Source organism: Pelobates fuscus, chromosome 5 (assembly GCF_036172605.1).
Source record: "Pelobates fuscus isolate aPelFus1 chromosome 5, aPelFus1.pri, whole genome shotgun sequence".
In the NCBI taxonomy this organism is placed as follows: domain Eukaryota; kingdom Metazoa; phylum Chordata; class Amphibia; order Anura; family Pelobatidae; genus Pelobates; species Pelobates fuscus.
The window spans coordinates 148,943,970-148,962,281 of NC_086321.1; the positions used below are offsets into that span (position 1 = coordinate 148,943,970).

At 40.2% G+C, this 18,312-nt stretch overlaps 1 protein-coding gene across 1 annotated transcript in view; it reads left to right on the forward strand.

Moving 5' to 3' along the window:
* The window catches only part of PPIL2 (peptidylprolyl isomerase like 2), a 48,794-nt gene that overhangs the window by 28,823 nt on the left and 1,659 nt on the right, over positions 1 to 18,312 (forward strand). Inside the window, exons 9-19 of the mRNA XM_063454463.1 lie at positions 3,900 to 3,975; positions 5,312 to 5,472; positions 7,073 to 7,148; positions 8,115 to 8,221; positions 10,499 to 10,588; positions 10,727 to 10,760; positions 11,985 to 12,102; positions 13,315 to 13,371; positions 13,458 to 13,530; positions 14,874 to 14,936; positions 15,326 to 15,468. Of these exons, the coding sequence (XP_063310533.1) occupies positions 3,900 to 3,975; positions 5,312 to 5,472; positions 7,073 to 7,148; positions 8,115 to 8,221; positions 10,499 to 10,588; positions 10,727 to 10,760; positions 11,985 to 12,102; positions 13,315 to 13,371; positions 13,458 to 13,530; positions 14,874 to 14,936; positions 15,326 to 15,468 (998 nt within the window). The remainder of the gene's footprint in view (positions 1 to 3,899; positions 3,976 to 5,311; positions 5,473 to 7,072; positions 7,149 to 8,114; positions 8,222 to 10,498; positions 10,589 to 10,726; positions 10,761 to 11,984; positions 12,103 to 13,314; positions 13,372 to 13,457; positions 13,531 to 14,873; positions 14,937 to 15,325; positions 15,469 to 18,312) is intronic.

Below are 18,312 nucleotides of genomic sequence, written 5' to 3' on the forward strand. Positions count from 1 at the left end.
GCCAGCTGGTCTCCAGTGGACCCCAAGAAAGCGATTAACACATCTTGATGTACACAGAGCAGTCCCCACAAACACAACACCACTGACAATCCTCATACACGCACACAATCACTCACAATCCCACACATACACGCACCACCAAACATGCAATATGACATGCCATCAAGAAACACAATTCCACACACAACCCACATTCATAGGTATCATTCATAATACCACAAACTATACATGAACCTATGTAACAGCCCAAATATGCACAAACACAATGCTACAAAGCAACTGCAACACCCATTAATAAAACACAATATGGCAACATACACACCTCAAATTTAAATAAATAAATAAATCAAGACTGGCATGCCAAGGGACTTGGAGATCTTGTTTTGGCGCTGTACTAAGCTAGTGACCTAAAAACACAATTTGTGTAGACTAGGTAGCCTCATGGCAGATCCCTCCCCCTACCACTATGAACCTTTGGGCACGTTTCAGCCTCAATTTACCTGTTAAGTTGGCATGTTTATAACCACGAAACATTGTATTATAAGAAGTGACCTGGTGGAAATAAATGACAAAATGTAATTCCCGTCTTTCCTAATTTCATTCCTTTCTATGGTCTCATTCAGCAACATCTTTATTTTTTTGTGTGTGTGCTTTCTCATTCTGCGATGGAGATGGGTGTAATACATCTCTTGTGCATAATGTGTGACAAGTGGCAACCTAAAAGGCCTTAAACTGACACTGCTCTAGTAAAGGAAAGATTGATATGCACACAGCTGCAGTTAAGAATATTTTAATGGCTCACATACACAATACAGCATTTTGGGAACATGACCGCCTCTTCACTCTTCTTAATAATCTTTCACTTCTGAGTCAGAGAATCTGGCATTAGGAAGCACGTGCTACTCTTCAAAATGTAATGAAGTCACCTAGAAAAATGACAATAATCAATACAGTATAAACTACTTTTTAGATTTCTCTCTACTTGTTATTATAAACCACCACCTCTCTGTCTTGAAATACACGATACTGAGCTAGGTGGAATACTGAGACAGAAGAGAGCTTGGAATAAAGCCTTTACAGTTTCTTCCTAATAAGTACAGAAGCAGAGATTTGTTTGTAGGAGCAGTACTGTAATAACATGATGCATTTTACAGCATTCCTGTGCGAACGGCAAGATTTTTTTTTAGCCAACAGTATTATTGTAACACTCTAAAGACAAATGTCAGTCCATGGCATCATCGCAAGCTGGTTCTTAAAGATCCTATGCCAGCAAGAAGTACCTTATTTAGTATTATCCGCTCTATAGAGTTTGGCCAAGGACAAACGTGTAGGTTAATCAATATCTGAGTAAGCCAGCTTTGCTTAAACTTTGACTTTTTTTCGCAACCCAAATTATGTATCGGCTTTGTGACCCATTCTTCCTTTAGAAAATGTATTTAGTGACCCATCATTCAAGTGTTATAGATTAATGTTAAAACACTTATTTACTCTTCCCAGTTTTAAAGGGGTAACCAGTGCACAGGTAAAAAGGTAAAGTAAATAACTTCCTGGGAATAATATAATGTGCCTATTCCTACCAAATCAGGCCCTCTGAAATGGATATAGAAACCCATTTTTGGATGGCAATGTAAAGGTTAGAAATGACTGGATATAGGTTTCTAAGTACCAGATTGCTGTTGTGTTAATTTACGGGTTAATATTACTTTAGCAGTTGTAACCTAGTGTAGACTGGTTTTCTTTTTAAAGAACTGTCATGTTTAAGATGAGAAACAAAGAGTGATACTTTGTATTTGTTTACTGACTGAGGTACTACCGGTATGTTTAAAGGACCCTTGTATTTAAGCATATTGTATCAATAAATATGACCAATCTCCTATAAATATAGTAACACGATACACTGGTTCAACAGATACGATCACCTCAATAATCAAATCGTGAAGCTTTGATCACTAGCCAAGATGAAAACTTTGTACTGAAGGGTCATGGCAAAAGTTAATTATCTTGTCAAGCAGATCCACTTTTTTATGAAAAGTATCTTGTGTTTCTGTGTATGGTTAAATGGTGTAAAAATGTTTACATTTTCGGGATATAAAAGTTCTTTACACAATAAAGTTTTTCTTATGTCTATGCCAATTATCAAGTCTCAAGTACATGACTTACCTCCTCTTACCTCTGGGTCTTTGCATCTGGCACAGAGCCCACAATACTTTGGAGACTGCAGCCAGAAGGCAAATGAAAGTGTGATAAGTCTGCACAAGGAAGGCAAATGAATTTGATTACTGTGAATACAGTTTAATGTTTTATAGATAGGACAGTGGACATACGAGTCTATGATCTGAAATAGTAATTTCATCAACCTGTCAAATGGAATAGTAGCTCAGAAAAAAATAATGCAGTGAGCAATGAATAAGTGTTGAATATTGTGGAGAATTTGTATATGTTAACTTTCTCTTTTTCCCCTTTTTTGCACTTCATTACATAGTACACCTAGCTATTAAACCTAAATAGAAAAACCATTGTTTGTGAAAAATCCCAAGTGGCAGAGTATAACTGTTGGAACTCACATCCACATTAGCACTTAAAAGGCATCGTCATATCATAATTAAATTAAATTGCCTTGGGCATTACAACCAAAAATAATGCTACACAGGGTGTTACAGCATTCAATTCTAGATGATACTTTACCTGCTCAGCTACATTTTATAAAGCGTTAAAATTGAAATGATGTGAAAGCGGTAAATAATTTGGTAGCACACCCCATACATTATCCATATATAACATGTATGGCCTGCACAACCACATTCCTTTTGAATTGTTGGATTGCTCATCACGGTGTGATATATGATAGACAAAATAATATACTTTGCGGAATGTAATCGTAGCCTATCTTAAATTCCTGGCAAATGGAGTTTGATTCGTAGTCTGGGAAGGGAATTTGTAGTTTAGTCTGCTTTAGTCAGCAGAGATTACATTTAAAAGAGGAAATTTGGACAGGTTTCTGCACATATCATGCAGAAATTTGGATTTACGTTACAAGATCTCGGCAAAGACCCATACAGTTTTATTTTGTGCTGCTGTAATTTGTGAACACCGATATCCGAAACACAATCTAATGCAACTCCTCATGTTGAAGGAAATTATTAAATGTCAATCCAGGGTGTGCCCAAAACAATCTCTCCCCACCATCACACTTTGATTTGCTAAATAATCCAAATAAACAGTCTGATGCAATAAGAATTGCTATTAATTCTTTACTCTGGTGCTGTCCAAATACATAGCTATTTTAAGAGAAATTTCTTCATTTATTTGCTTTTCTTTTTTTTTTTTTTTTTTTTTTTTTTATAAATCAAAGTGAATTTCAAATTTAAGGACAGTAGCCAAACTAAATGCATGGCTGACATAGAAAATCGTCACAATTTGACTTTTGTGACTTGACGTTTGAAATTCACATTTTGTTGCAGTAGTAGGGATTTCTACACAGGTCTTTAAAGCGTAGGACTTTGTGAAACCAGCACGTGAGGGTAGCTGGTTTTGGGCACTCTCTGGATTGCCATTTATTTTAAAGGACGTGTTGTGCAGAATGATGAGTTGCTTTATATTTTGTTTTTGATCTTTGTGTTCACAAAATAATAATGCATGTTTTTCACTTAACATCCAGGTAAATATTAGCACACCGCAAAGTCCCCTTCAGTATGTTGAGGAGGCAAAAACTCTTCAAACCATATTATAGGTAAACATGCGCAAGTTGTCTATATGCCATGTTTATGTTAAATGCAATGAAAACCGCGCTTGTGAAAGCTATTGTTACAAGCACTGCTGTAATCTCATGCGCAACAAAAATGAGAAAATTAATTCTTCAAACCAATCATGGGCATTATTTGATTCTCTGACCCCCACAGGATCCAACCAATTTGGACAAATTCAATGTTTCCAATTTCTTCCATGTAATGAATAACCTGAAGGTCATAGATCCTGGTGAGTTGGCTTAAAATTATTTTGGGGGTGGGTGGATGTTTCATTTTACATGTTCTTCCATCTAAAAGACGTGATGTTTGAGCATACTTTTACATGAACTGCACGCACTTGGAGACCACTGAACAGCCAACTTTACATAGCAGTATGTACAATAAAACCATAAAAAGTTAGCATAGAATGTCTAGCTGGTAAGAGAAAATATAAGGTTATCATTCAACCTCTTTGTTTGGGCACCATCATTTATTCAATATACACTTTCTTTTTTTAATTCTCTTTTTTTGATCATCATTTAAAAAAAAAAAAAGAGTTGGGAGGTGCAAACTGGAACACTTTATTTATAAACTAATATAGCAAATTAAATATTTAAAATGTTATACTTTATTTTTCTTTTTTTTCTTTTTTTTTTTTTTTTAAACATTAAACATGTAATATGAAAAGCTGAGGAAACTTAAATAATGTAGTATGTTCTTAACCTGGGACAGGCACAAATATTCTAATATCTATAACACTTGTTGCAATTAGGAGTAAAGCAGACTGTATGTCATATTGTAAATAGCCCAGCAGACAACACTCCTTGTGGCAATCTATTTAGTTACTTGCTTATCTGTGGCATCTAAAGTCTAGTAATGTCGGGCATATTGATCGTATCAAACGAGAACTATGCATCATTAACTAATATTCGGAATTTTAATGCAACACAGATAGATGCCTGTTGTTCAATGACACTATAAGGTAGAGGTGAAATGAAGTTCATTTTTAGAATAAGGACTTGGGGAAAAAACCCAAACCATAAATTTGTGGCGATTCTCTCAGGCTTAGAAATCCTTGTTATATCTGTATGACAGGTTGTACAAAATCTGTAGCAATCTATTGGTTTCTATGGGATATATAGTATCCTTTGAAATTATAGTCACAATTTGTTCTAGACTCGCCACGATTATATAACTTGGGAAAGTCTGATTCTTTTGAGAGACCGGAGTTCCAAAAAAAATACTTTACTGTTGCAATTGCTTCATTTTGAAATGTTTTTTTATGTGAAAACACATGGATAAACCCTTCCCTTGTTCCAATCTATGCCTACGGAAGGAGCTAGCATTATAGGTCCTATGACAAAACGGCAGATTTGTATTCTTTTCTCTAGGCAATGGTTGTAAGCAGTAAATATGAGAGATTAGTTTTGAGAATGTGTAATTGTAATAAATAAAACCAATGTTTTATCTGGTTTGTAAAGAGTATGGAAATCTTATTAAAATGTTGTGGGGATGCATGTTAACGTGCAGTGGAAGATTAGAATGTAATGTATTTTTTAGGTGCTCTAACACTGTTAATGTTTTAGAGGAAGAGAAAGCTCGTCAGAACCCATCCTACTATCTAAAAAATGCCAACATGGAGACTCGGGAGACATTGAGCGAGCTTTATAAGGACTATAAAGGAGATGAAATGTTGGCAGCAACGATGAAGGGGACTGAGAGAAAACAAACTGATAAACTTAATGCGGTGAGTGGTCCTGATATCTATCTACTAGTTTTTCGTCAGTTTCAGCCAACCTGTTCCAACCTTTGCTACTCCTGTCCAGAGACTTATAATCTGAAAATTGTCATCATTTCTTATAAATACTAAGGCAAAAACGTTTTATATTGTAATATACCTTGCTTTGTATTTGTTTGTAACAGATCTATATGTTAATAACTTGTTAATGCATCGCCTAGTTTACCCTTGCTCTATGAGGGCTGCCATATTTGCTCTCTTTGGTCAGAAGCACTACTTTGAGATTTTTGAACAGGAGGACTTAAATATGACTACCTTTTGAGAGCAAAAGTAAGCCAGCAAATGCACTGAAAAGAGGTATTAAGTTATAGGTATGTATTAGAAAATCACAGACACAGAGTATAATACAGGTAATCTTTTTAAATATACCACCATTAGCATCGTTTTTAGCTTATAGTGAAACTGTCATAACAAGTTTGTTTTAACAGGCTCCCTCAATGGACACTGAAGATATGGTTTGTCAAACTTTTACCGCCACCACTATGTGCACGTTACAGCCATTCCCACTCATAACTTTATTCTGCCCACATTGTAAAAGTATTGGTGCTGCTTCGGGACCCCTTCCAAAGTAGGGCAGTCCGCCTCCATGATGGCTTTATTTCCAGTGCTCTGGATTCTGCACAGAATGAAATCAGGCACTCCATTCTATAGTCACACAGGCAGTACTTTTAGCATGCACTATGTCCACTATGCCAGAGAGCAGATGTGTTCTGCTCTCCCTATCAGTCAGTCTTCGGCACAGACGTCCATGTGGAAGAATTGTTTGATAGGTGGGATAGGGTCCTATTTTTAAATAGGTTTCTGTCCCAATCAATACATTTTACTAGCAACTTTGTCCGCATAATGTATAAAAAAAAACACAATGTGTGTTGATCCCATAGTTTCATATTAAATCATCATCCAAATTCCCAAATAGACAACACTGTCAGAAAACCAAACCATTCTAGCAAGGTGGATCCTTAAATGTACTTAATTTATTTGTGCAATGTGCAACATGGTACTACTAGAGACAATATAAACAGACCTCATACGTGACATGGGATCCAGATAGTCTATATTGTAGATACTACAAAAAGAAAATTCTAAATCCCAGATTCCTGCACCTATAAGAATGGGAGTAGGAGAGGAAGGTGATGAAGGTTAGGTATACAACCCAGAAGAACTCCTGACGCGTTTCACGTTCACCCTAGCACTTTATCAACATGCAGGGATCGGGATTTCAAACGTATATTTTTTTTTTTTTTTGTAGTCCAATCAGATTTACAATAAAATAAATTGTGTTTTCTTGACACACCTATTTTAAAGTATTGCATAGATCGCCATTCTGAAACACCTGTAAAAAAAACATGTTTCAATTTTCAAATTTTTTTTCTGTTAAGAAATTGGCAAATTTATTTTTAACCTTTTTAATGTGCCAGAGTGGTGAACTTTCCATTCACAGAAATCATACTTAAGGAGGCAGTCTGCACTGCCTCCTCAGTGTGTATGTAGTATTATTCCTCTTGAAAGTAGTTCCAATCTAACTTGATGTCCTATATCTTTCCGATAGGCTCATTATTCTACTGGAGCAGTAAGCGCTTCCTTCACATCCACAGCCATGACCCCTGAAACTACTCATGAAGCTGGTAAGGAGTTTTGTTTCTGTCATATTTCTGTTGTCTCGATGACGTTTTGGTGTGCTTTCCAAGAATCCTCCTGGACTGTAACCCCTTTAACCCCTTAAGGGAATAAAAGGGAATCATGACATGTCACACGTCATGTGTCCTTAAAGGGTTAAGCAGATGTGCCGCCCTCTTGTCTCTCTCAATATTATTTTGTGTGCTAATCACGTGTTGTCAAATATCCCAATTCTATTTAAAGCACTGCAGAAAATGTTGGTACTATATAAAATATAATAATGAAGCAGTTATCTTAATCTTGTCATTGAGGCTAAAAGCACATTAAAGTATTGATGGGAATAGTTGGCATATTGCATTGTGAGCTACTACTTACAGAAATATTGAAGGTTTGGTTGCATTGTTGGTTTCCACAGGAATTGTCACAAGCTGCGTGTTTTAGATGTCACTTGACATTTGGATTTCTTTAAGTTAACTGTGTCAAGTACTCATTGATATTACTATGGGCTCAGAAGTCAACATAGGGTGGGCAAAGACACCACTGCCTAATCACATCTATACTGTGTGATTCATTCAGTGATTTTTAGGTAAAAGTGGTGCGAATTCTTATTTTTGTCTTTGACTCCTCACCTCATTGGTCCATTGCGACCAGCCCTTTGGTTTCATAGAATATTGAATCACTGTGCTTTTTTGGATCTTTTTAATAATTACTAATTTCATTATTGCCTGCTAGTTTTGTTTTTATTCATGCTCCAAAGATTTGTGGGTAACTGACAGTTTGTTACCTTCCATATCAATCCATGAGCTAGCATTGTTTATAGTATGTCGTTAAATGACCGCTATGTATCATAAGTTTATGTGTTTATGTGCTAATCGACTGTGTGTCAGATTTTAATCACACGGTAGAACTATTGGTTCCCTTTTTTAAAAAGGTTTGTAGTGGAATAACCATTTTTGTTTCCCAAACTCCTGCAGCTGCCATTGCAGAAGACACTGTGCGTTATCAGTATGTGAAGAAGAAGGGCTATGTTCGACTACACACCAACAAGGGCGACCTCAATCTAGAACTCTATTGTGACAAGGTTTGCCTCCACAGTGCTGTACAGTGTACTAAATACTTGGGGGTCAAGTCCTGGGGGGAAAAAGTGTGGGAATTCACCAAAGATCCCCCCCCCCCAGTGCAACATTTTATAATTAACATTTACAATATTTATTTCAAAAACTTATGGAGTGATTGACATTTAAAGGTGAGACAGGAGGAGAGTAATTGATAGGAGGATAGTGTGTGGGGTGTTATTTACAGCAGTGCAGTGACAGATGACAGAGTACGACTGGCAGGCAGTGTAAGTGAAGAGGGGAAGTCTGTGAGAATAGATGGAGTGTAACATAGACTGACAGGGAATGAACTGTGCGTGGGCAACAGACTGATATAATTGTCAATGGGTGTGCAGTTTGTTAGTAAGTCGTGTGATTGAAGCTTCATAGCCTGGCATAGGGCACAGCTTGTTAGCGAGTGAATGGGATTGGTATGCCCAGGGTACAGTATGCTTGTAAAGCGTGTGAATGAGACTGGCATTGCCTGTTACGGGCATTGTATGTTAATAAGGTGAGTGAATGGGACTGACATCTTCTGGCATTGGGGGCGTAGTATGTAAGGTGTGTGAATGAGACTAACATTGGGGGGCACAGTACACAAGGTGAGTAAATGAGTGGCATTCCTTGGCATAGTGGTGCAGTATATTATTAAGGTGTGTAAATGAGACTGCATCCTTTGGCATGGGGGCACAGTATATAAATAAGATGTGTGTTTGTAAACTGTACGATTTGGATTGTCATCCCCTGGCATGAGGGAACACTTTCCTAAAAATTAGAATAACACAAGATGTCACCCCATAGCCTGTGAGGCATGGTGTGTTTTGTAAGATGTGTTGAGGTTGCTCCCCTGGCATGGGGCACAGTGTCTTAGCAAAGTGTGTGTGAATAAGACTGGCATCCCTTGTTATATAGTGCCAACAGAGAGAGTACAACGGAGTACAGGCTCATTCTGTCACTGTCTGTCATCCATCCATCTGTATCCTGGCCCTTCACTCACAGCCTCCCCCACCAAGTCAGAGTGCGCTCGGTGCCCCTTCACTGCCCCCCTCCCAGTCTTTGCACTCAGCGCCCATTCACTGCCCCTCACTCGTCCCATTACAACACTCGCTCACTGCCCCCCCCCCCCCCAGTCAGACTCCACTCAGCGCCCTACTCACATCCCCTCAGTACATACTGTACTCAGCCCCTGAGTCTGTGGAAGATTCTATAGAGCGACTGTATTATTATTAGTTAATAAAACACTGTGTATTGTTCTTAAAAATTCATGTTTTGTGTACTTATCAATGCACCATAGGATATAAAGATATGTGGCTCAGTGTGACAATAGTAAACTATTAATCTGGATCTCTGGCTTATAAATCAGGATTCGTGTAACGGTAAAATAAATATTCTGTTAGATTCCTTCCATTTTCTTTCTTATGTTTCTCTGGTAACAGCGCAAGTTTTACGCTACCAGTATCTGGTTTGATGGGGTAATCTAGGTGAGAAACAGAATGTCTTTAATAGTTAAAAAAGGTGTGAACCAATTTCTGTGACCTGAGACATGGTGGATTGGAAGGTGGAAAGTTATGTGTTGGTTGCTTCCAGCTTAGATTTAAAGTGTGTGTGTGTGTTACATTGATGTGGCAGGCTTATGCAATGTATGATCATATACTGTAACTAAACCCCCACTATTTTTTTTCCTGGGTTAGGGACTTTAAAAAAAAAATTAAAAAAAAAATTACATTCTGTGAGCGTTGAAATTGGCATTTAGTAAATGAGTTACTGTGCTGGGTCTTGTATGTTGTGTATGTATATGTTTTATATATCTGGGGGCTGTGGGGGGAGTTAGAGTGAGAGTAAGTGTGTGATGTGTAATGGCAGTATACCCGGGGTCGTGGGAGGGGTTTATCCGGCCTATATCAACTTCCCTCCCAGCTCCCAGCCCCTCTCCTCCCCCCCCCGACTTCCTGTAATAATTATTTCGGCAGGTGGGCTTGCCTTTAATATTATGCCTCAAACCTTACTTGCTCCCTGCTTTGGTCCCCGACCACAAATATCTCTAGCCATTGCCAAGTGAAGAAATAGCCCCTGTGAGTAGAATTTCACTCCCGGTTTCTAAGCTATTCTTAAAACCCTTGCAAGGCTATTCCGGTCATTAGTAAAATTCATATTCTGCATTTTAGTTCCTACCTGAATCTATCCACATGTCCCCTTCTAAGTATTTTTGCTTCTCTTCATTGTGCTACTTCCCATATGATTAATAATGTAATGTTTGTTCCCAGATACCAAAGACCTGTGAGAACTTTATCAAACTCTGTAAAAAGAATTACTACGACGGCACTATTTTTCACCGTTCCATCCGTAACTTCATGGTAAGTATCAGCAATGTTAGGTTTTGCCGTCCTATAGTTTCACACTTCTCCTCTAGAGTAGTGTGTGATTGGCTACTGGAAGACCTGTCTCCTAGTTTTGAAATGGTTTAGTGATTATAATTATTTTGGTGCTTTTAGATCCAAGGAGGGGACCCAACTGGGACTGGAACAGGTAAGCTGCACCAAACACACTGCTTACTGGGGAAAAAAAAAATACTGTTAGAGGAAAATGTATTTACTCTGTATCTGTATCTTTTTTCCCCTGTGGTTTAGCACAATTGTAGTGTAGTTCTTACAACTCCTATAAAGTCTGTCAAGCTTGGATTATCAGGAATTACATTTGCTGTGACAAGTAAATCTAGGGCCAAAGTTCTCACAGTAGAGCAATCACTGTGAAAACCAACAGAATGTTACTGCTGATTGCTTCACTTTTAGAATGTTGCAGCACAATTTTTCTTTATACATAACCCTTATGTCTAGCATGAACAGGCCATTATCGTACAGGATTTAATGCAGCTTGCCAGCACACATTTTCTGTAAAGGTTAACGGCACAATCTGATTGCCCCGATAGTAGGGGAAGTTGTCTGACTCATGCAGACTGGTAGAGTGAGCTGGGCTTTATATTATGAGATAAGTATTGCCTATTATTTTTTGCCCTTTGCCATCTGTAGTACTGGTGGTGCAATTTGGTCTTCATTAAGGCCAAAGACACAATGTCAGATGATGACCTGTTTTGTGTCCTATTGCTAAAGCTAACAAATAGATTCGTTTGTGATGCCTCCGTTGTAGTTGCTTGTCTTAATGCCAAGTTGGTGGTCTTGAGCCCTGTTGCCTCATGGACTTTGTGACTGAAGTCCTAGTCGGCTGACTTCATCCAGGGCAATTTTATTTTTGGCACTTGTTTGGATGCTGTTATCTTCTTAATGATTGGTGGTAAGTGTGCCTGTCTTCCACATGATTCGAAGGTTTTCTGGGTGGCTTTCGGAACTTTGGAAAGTCTCAGTCCCCTTCTAAGAGCTCTGCTCACTCTGAGTTGTCTGGTGTACCAAGGCCCCGTGGAAGAAAGAGAAGAAAAGTTATTCAGTCTATGCATGCTTAGATCATTCTGATAACTTGATATAAGGCAGTCTCTTGGTTGTCCTTGCATACACTTTCAAAATGTCATCACTTTAATGTTTTTGCAGATATTTTTTTATTGTGGCAGTGTTAAATTAATGGGTTAGCTCCAGTCTGAAGTGTCCCTTTTAAACATTGTGCTCTATGTATGTATGTGTGGTCTTTATTTTTTGTTTTGTTTTTTTATTTTTATAACAATAAAACTGTTATAGCTAATGTGATTTACACTGAATCCCATTTTCCTCACTCCCATTCCTCATTTGTCTTTTCTTCATTCAGGAGGTGAATCATTCTGGGGGAAGCCCTTTAAAGATGAAATCAAACCAAACTTGTCTCACACAGGAAGAGGTGTTCTTAGTATGGCCAACAGTGGACCTAATACTAACAAATCCCAGTTGTAAGTAACCAGCCAGTCTCAAGAGGCCAGTCCATAGCATCAATGCCTTCTTGCAGGAACTGCTGACACACTCCAGCCACATGAGGTCTAGCATTGTCTTGCATTAGGAGGAACCCAGGGCCAACCGCACAAGGGGTCTGAGGATCTCATCTCGGTACCTAATGGTAGTCAAGCTACCTCTGGCGAGCACATGGAGGGCTATGCGGCCCCCCAAAGAAATGCCACCCCATACTATTACTGACCCACTGCCAAACCGGTAATGCTGGAGGATGTTGCAGGCAGCAGAACGTTCTCCACAGCGTCTACAGACTCTCACGTCTGTCACATGTGCTCAGTGTGAACCTGCTTTCATCTGTGAAGAGCACAGGGCGCCAGTGGCGAATTTGCCAATCTTGGTGTTCTCTGGCAAATGCCAAACGTCCTGCACGGTGTTGGGCTGTAAACACAACCCCCACCTGGGGACGTCGGGCCCTCATACCACCTGTTTGAGCAGACACATGCACATTTGTGGCCCGCTGGAGGTCATTTTGCAGGGCTCCTCCTGTTCCTCCTTGCACAAAGGCTGAGGTAGCGATCCTGCTGCTGGGTTGTTGCCCTCCTACGGCCTCCTTCACGTCTCCTGATGTACTGGCCTTTCTCCTGGTAGTGCCTCCATGCTCTGGACACTACGCTGACAGACACGGCAAACCTTCTTGCTACAGCTCGCATTGATGTGCCATCCTGGATGAGCTGCACTATCTGAACCACTTGTGTGGGTTGTAGACTCTGTCTCATGCTACCACTAGAGTGAAAGCACCGCCCGCATTCAAAAGTGACCAAAACATCAGCCAGGAAGCATAGGAACTGAGAAGTGGTCTGTGGTCACCACCTGCAGAACCACTCCTTATTCGGGATGTCTTGCTAATTGCCTATAATTTCCACCTGTTGTCTATCCCATTTGCACAACAGCATGTGAAATTGATTGCCACTCAGTGTTGCTCCCTAAGTGGACAGTTTGATTTCACAGAAGTGTGATTGACTTGGAGTTACATTGTGTTGTTTAAGTGTTCCCTTTATTTTTTTTGAGGTGTGTATGTGTGTGTATGAATGTGTATATATAAATTCCTTGAAAATCTTGCTATAATTGGGTACTGGTATACTTTTTTTCTTTTTCTTTTTTTTTTTCCATAGCCCAGGAGTTCAATGTAATTGTTTCTTCTATTTTTATTGTAGCTTCATTACATTCCGTTCTTGTAAATACCTAGACAAGAAGCACACAGTGTTTGGTAGGTAAGTACATTTTGTCGTAAATGGCAGATATGGTATTAACCAGAATCTTCTTGCCTTTTCCCACAATGTTTATTTGCCTTTTGCAGAGTGGTTGGTGGATTTGAGACCCTGACAGCCATGGAGAACATTGACACAGATCACAAAACAGACCGACCTAAGGTAGAAAAAGTTGCACAAGGCAATAAAACAAAAAAATGACATTGGGTCTGGTTTTCTAACAGGCAGTGTGTGGTTACTGATAAGATGCACATATAAAATATATATATACCTTTTTAGTAAGCAAAGTGAAGGTTTGGTGCGCCACTTCTGAGGTGAGTGTGACCTTGGAAGTGGTTGAAACTTAAAGTGGCATTGTCAGAGTTTGGGGAATATATATATATATATATATATATATATATATATATATATTAAACACACTGCTCAAAAAGAAATAAAGGGAGAACAAAAATAACTCATCCTAGATCTGAATTAAATATTCTTCTGAAATACTTTGTTCTTTACATAGTTGAATGTGCTGACAACAAAATCACACAAAAATAAAAAAAATGGAAATCAAATGTTTCAACCCATGAAGGTCTGGACTTGGAGTCACAATCAAAATTAAAGTGAAAAAACACATTACTGGCTAAACCAACTTTGATGTAATGTCCTTAAAATTTGCCAATTCTTTGTGTGAATTCTCAACATTCCCCCAACAGTGACATCGCCGATGGATGTCCGGTGGCTGAGGAGGGCAGGTAAAATGGGAGTTTACTTACCTGACCTTGCCAATTGCAGGTCCTCCTCGGTGCTGACATCACTGCTGTACTATTGCACATGCACACAGCATTGAGATCTATAGAGGATCCCGTGAGGATCACACTAATAAACTACAAATGGCAAACTTTAAAAAGGGTTTAATGATGAAAAGAAGGCATCAGGGGCCTCCAGACACTATAACAACTTTACTGAAATGAAACCATACAATGGGCGTAAAGAAAGGAAAACTTAAATAAAACCATGAACCTGCTACTTTAATGTACCATTACCACTTGGGGATACATATTAATTAACCTTTTTAGTAGGTTAGCAGTTTTAGTAGTAATGGTAATTGTTATCCAAACATTTACATTAGCAATTTTTGATAAAGCAATGTTTTGGCTACAAAAAATTACTTTTTGATTTCTTATTACTTACTTATTACTTATAGAAGCTCTGATACATAAGAAATACCTGAAGTGTCATTGGGTGCATGTTGTAGCTGTTTCGTTTTTTCTTCTTTTTTATTTGCATGATTAAATTCCTCTAGCATCGCTCAATAGCCTCTAAACCATTGACATAAATTCCCTTACTGTTTAATGATCATATTCCAAAATGGAACAACATTCCTCACTTTAAAGTCCAGATTATTATTAAAACCTATATCATCTGTTTTAAATGGATTAATATGATCTGGTTCTCTGTAGAATCTAGATTTCTAAAATACTTAGTATATTCTAGTTTGCTCTTCTTTTGTCTTTTAGGAAGACATTAAGATCGAAAGTTGTACAGTGTTTGTGGATCCATATGAGGAGGCTGATATTCAGGTAATATTATCTTGTATTTACACAGATCCCTTTTTATGTATGTAAACAATCGTGGGGGGGTGGGGGGTGTTTATGTTGTCGTTGTGCAGGTCTATGGCTGACATAAGAGAAATATATAGATAGATGATCATACTTGGGTGGGTGGGTGGGTGGACATTATTATATTAGGTATATTATACAAATGGTATTTTAGCCTGTGGTACTGCAACCAGGCTAAATCAATGGGTTTTTTTTTATTTTATTTTTTTATTGTTTTGTTTTTTTTTTTATGTTAAGACAAATATGTGTTTAAGCTGATTTATGTACAGTGAAAAACAGTCACAATTCAGACCAGCTCTACATGATTATGGTTGATTGCCTTCTAACTTCTCCTCTTCCAATGATGTTAGGTGGCTTCAGAGCGTGAGAAGGCCAAGAAAGAAGAGGAAGAAGCACAAATGAAGGCAAAGGCTGTATTGCCAAAAAAGGAGCAGAACCAGCCGCCCAAAACGTACCGAGAAGGCATTGGGAAATACATTAACATGTCAGCAATGTAAGTACAGCCAGACGGTGGTATTGTCTGATGTTAAGGTCTTCAATATCTGATTACCAGGCATGTAATTTTCCAATACTACCGTATATACTCGAGTATAAGCCGACCCGAATATAAGCCGAGGCCCCTAATTTTATCCCAAAAAACTGGGAAAACTTATTGACTCGAGTATAAGACTAGGGTGGGAAATGCAGCAGCTACTGGTAAATTTCTAAATAAAATTAGATCCTAAAAAAAATATATTAATTGAATATTTATTTACAGTGTGTGTATAATGAATGCAGTGTATGAGTGCAGCGTGTGTGTATGAGTGCAGCGTGTGTGTATGAGTGCAGCGTGTGTGTATGAGTGCAGCGTGTGTGTATGAGTGCAGTGTGTGTGTGTATGAGTGCAGTGTGTGTGTGTATGAGTGCAGTGTGTGTGTGCATGAATGCAGTGTGTGTGTGCATGAATGCAGTGTGTGAATGCAGTGTGTGCAGGGCCGGTGCAAGGATATTTTTTGCCGCCCCCTCCCCCCCCATATGTCCTGACTTCCCCTCCTCCTCCCTCAGTGGTCCTTACCTCCCCACCCCCGTGTTCCTTCACTCCCCCCCCAGTGGTCCTGACTCACCCCTCCCCTAGTGGTCCTTACCCTCCCCTCCCCTAGTGGTCCTTACTTCCCCCTCCCCTCCCATAGTGGTCCTTATCCCACCCCCTCCCTCTCATAGTGGTCCTTATCCCCCTTCTCCCTCCCATAGTGTTCCTTATCCCCCCCCATCCCTCCCATAGTGGTCCATATACCCCCCCCTCCCTCCCATAATGGTCCTTATACCCCCCTCCCTCCCATAGTGGTCCTTATCCCACCCCCTCCCATAGTGGTCCTTATACCCCCCCTCCCTCCCATAGTGGTCCTTATACCACCCTCCCTCCCATAGTGGTCCTTATCCCCCCTCCCTCCCTCCCATAGTGGTCCTTATCCCCCCTCCCTCCCTCCCATAGTGGTCCTTATCCCCCCCTCCCTCCCATAGTGGTCCTTATACCCCCCCTCCCTCCCATAGTGGTCCTTATACCCCCCCTCCCTCCCATAGTGGTCCTTATCCCCCCCTCCCTCCCATAGTGGTCCTTATCCCCCCCCTCCCTCCCATAGTGGTCCTTATCCCCCCCCTCCCTCCCATAGTGGTCCTTATCCCCCCCCTCCCTCCCTCCCATAGTGGTCCTTATCCCCCCCCTCCCTCCCATAGTGGTCCTTATCCCCCCCCTCCCTCCCATAGTGGTCCTTACCCCCCCCTCCCATAGTGGTCCTTACCCCTCCCCTCCCATAGTGGTCCTTACCCCCCCCCCTCCCATAGTGGTCCTTATACCCCCCCTCCCTCCCATAGCGGTCCTTATACCCCCCCTCCCTCCCATAGTGGTCCTTAACCCACCCCCTCCCTCCCATAGTGGTCCTTATACCCCCCCCCCCCTCCCATAGTGGTCCTCATACCCCCCCCCCCTCCCATAGTGGTCCTTATACCCCTTTTTTTTATTATTAATTTTTTTTTTATTATTTTATTTCTTATTTTTTTTTTCGTCCCCCCTCCCTGCTTGATATATGGCAGGGAGGGGGGCTCTCCTTCCCTGGTGGTCCAGTGGCAGTTCAGTGGGGGGAGAGGGGGGCTGGCAGAGCTGTACTTACCTTTCCTGCAGCTCCTGTCAGCTCTCTCCTCCTCCACGCGGTCTGTGCAGCTCCCTCTGTCAGCTCCCAGTGTAAGTCTCGCGAGAGCCGCGGCTCTCGCGAGACTTACACTGGGAGCTGACCGAGGTGCTGAACGGACCGGCGGAGGAGGAGAGAGCTGACAGGAGCTGCAGGAAAGGTAAGTTACAGCTCTGCCAGCCCCCCTCTCCCCCCAGTCTGTATTATGGCAATGCAAATTGCCATAATACAGACTCTGACTCGAGTATAAGCCGAGTTGGGGTTTTTCAGCCCAAAAAATGGGCTGAAAAACTCGGCTTATACTCGAGTATATACGGTAGTTTATTTCTTTTCCTGTAATACTTTCTTTTCCTGTAATACGTATGTCTGCGGAGACCCGAGGCAGGAAATTGTTTACCTCTGATCTGGTTTTAGACCTCTATAAACGGCTTACACTTGGAGATCTAGCAGCACAATTTAAATCTAAAAGCAAGGTTCTATCTGCTGTCATGTTAAGGACCTGTTGCAGTTTTAGATGTGTTCATTTTTAAAGTGGGTACCTTCCTGGTGGATAAAACTGAAGCTTTGTCAGTGCTTTTTGAGAATAATGGACCGTGACAATCAATACCCTTCACGGAGATCTCATTTTCCAGTGGGTTAGTTTTGTGCATCTCTTTGACACTGTGTGGAACATAGGAATTCTAAGGCACCAGCATACCTTACAGCATGGAAAATGTATTCAACTCGTATTGGTTTGAAGTCTGGAAACGGGAGTAATTATTTTCTTTAAGTCTTGCTTTCTGTTTTCACAAACAGAACTTACAGTGGTGTGGCCATTTTAGAAACGGTGTAAACTGGGTGTTACAGGATGGTAGAACCGCCCAGCAGTTGAAATACTACTCCCAAAGGCTGCCTGAGCTCCATGAGAGCTGTTTTCCTGCAATAACTGGGGATCCATTGTACAATTAGCCTCCCTTCTTAGCAGTTCAGGTATTTTGTGCACTGTTTAATTCAATCCATATATGGAACATAAATAATTTATGCTATAAAACCATGTGGTCTAGTGCACTGTCCTGAGGGGAATTCCTAAAACTCCAGCTTTTTAAACCAGGTGCAGCATGACTTGTTCCCTTCTAAACCCTTACAAAAGCCAAATGGTTATTAAAGTAGATGTTACAGAGCAGAGTTCATCG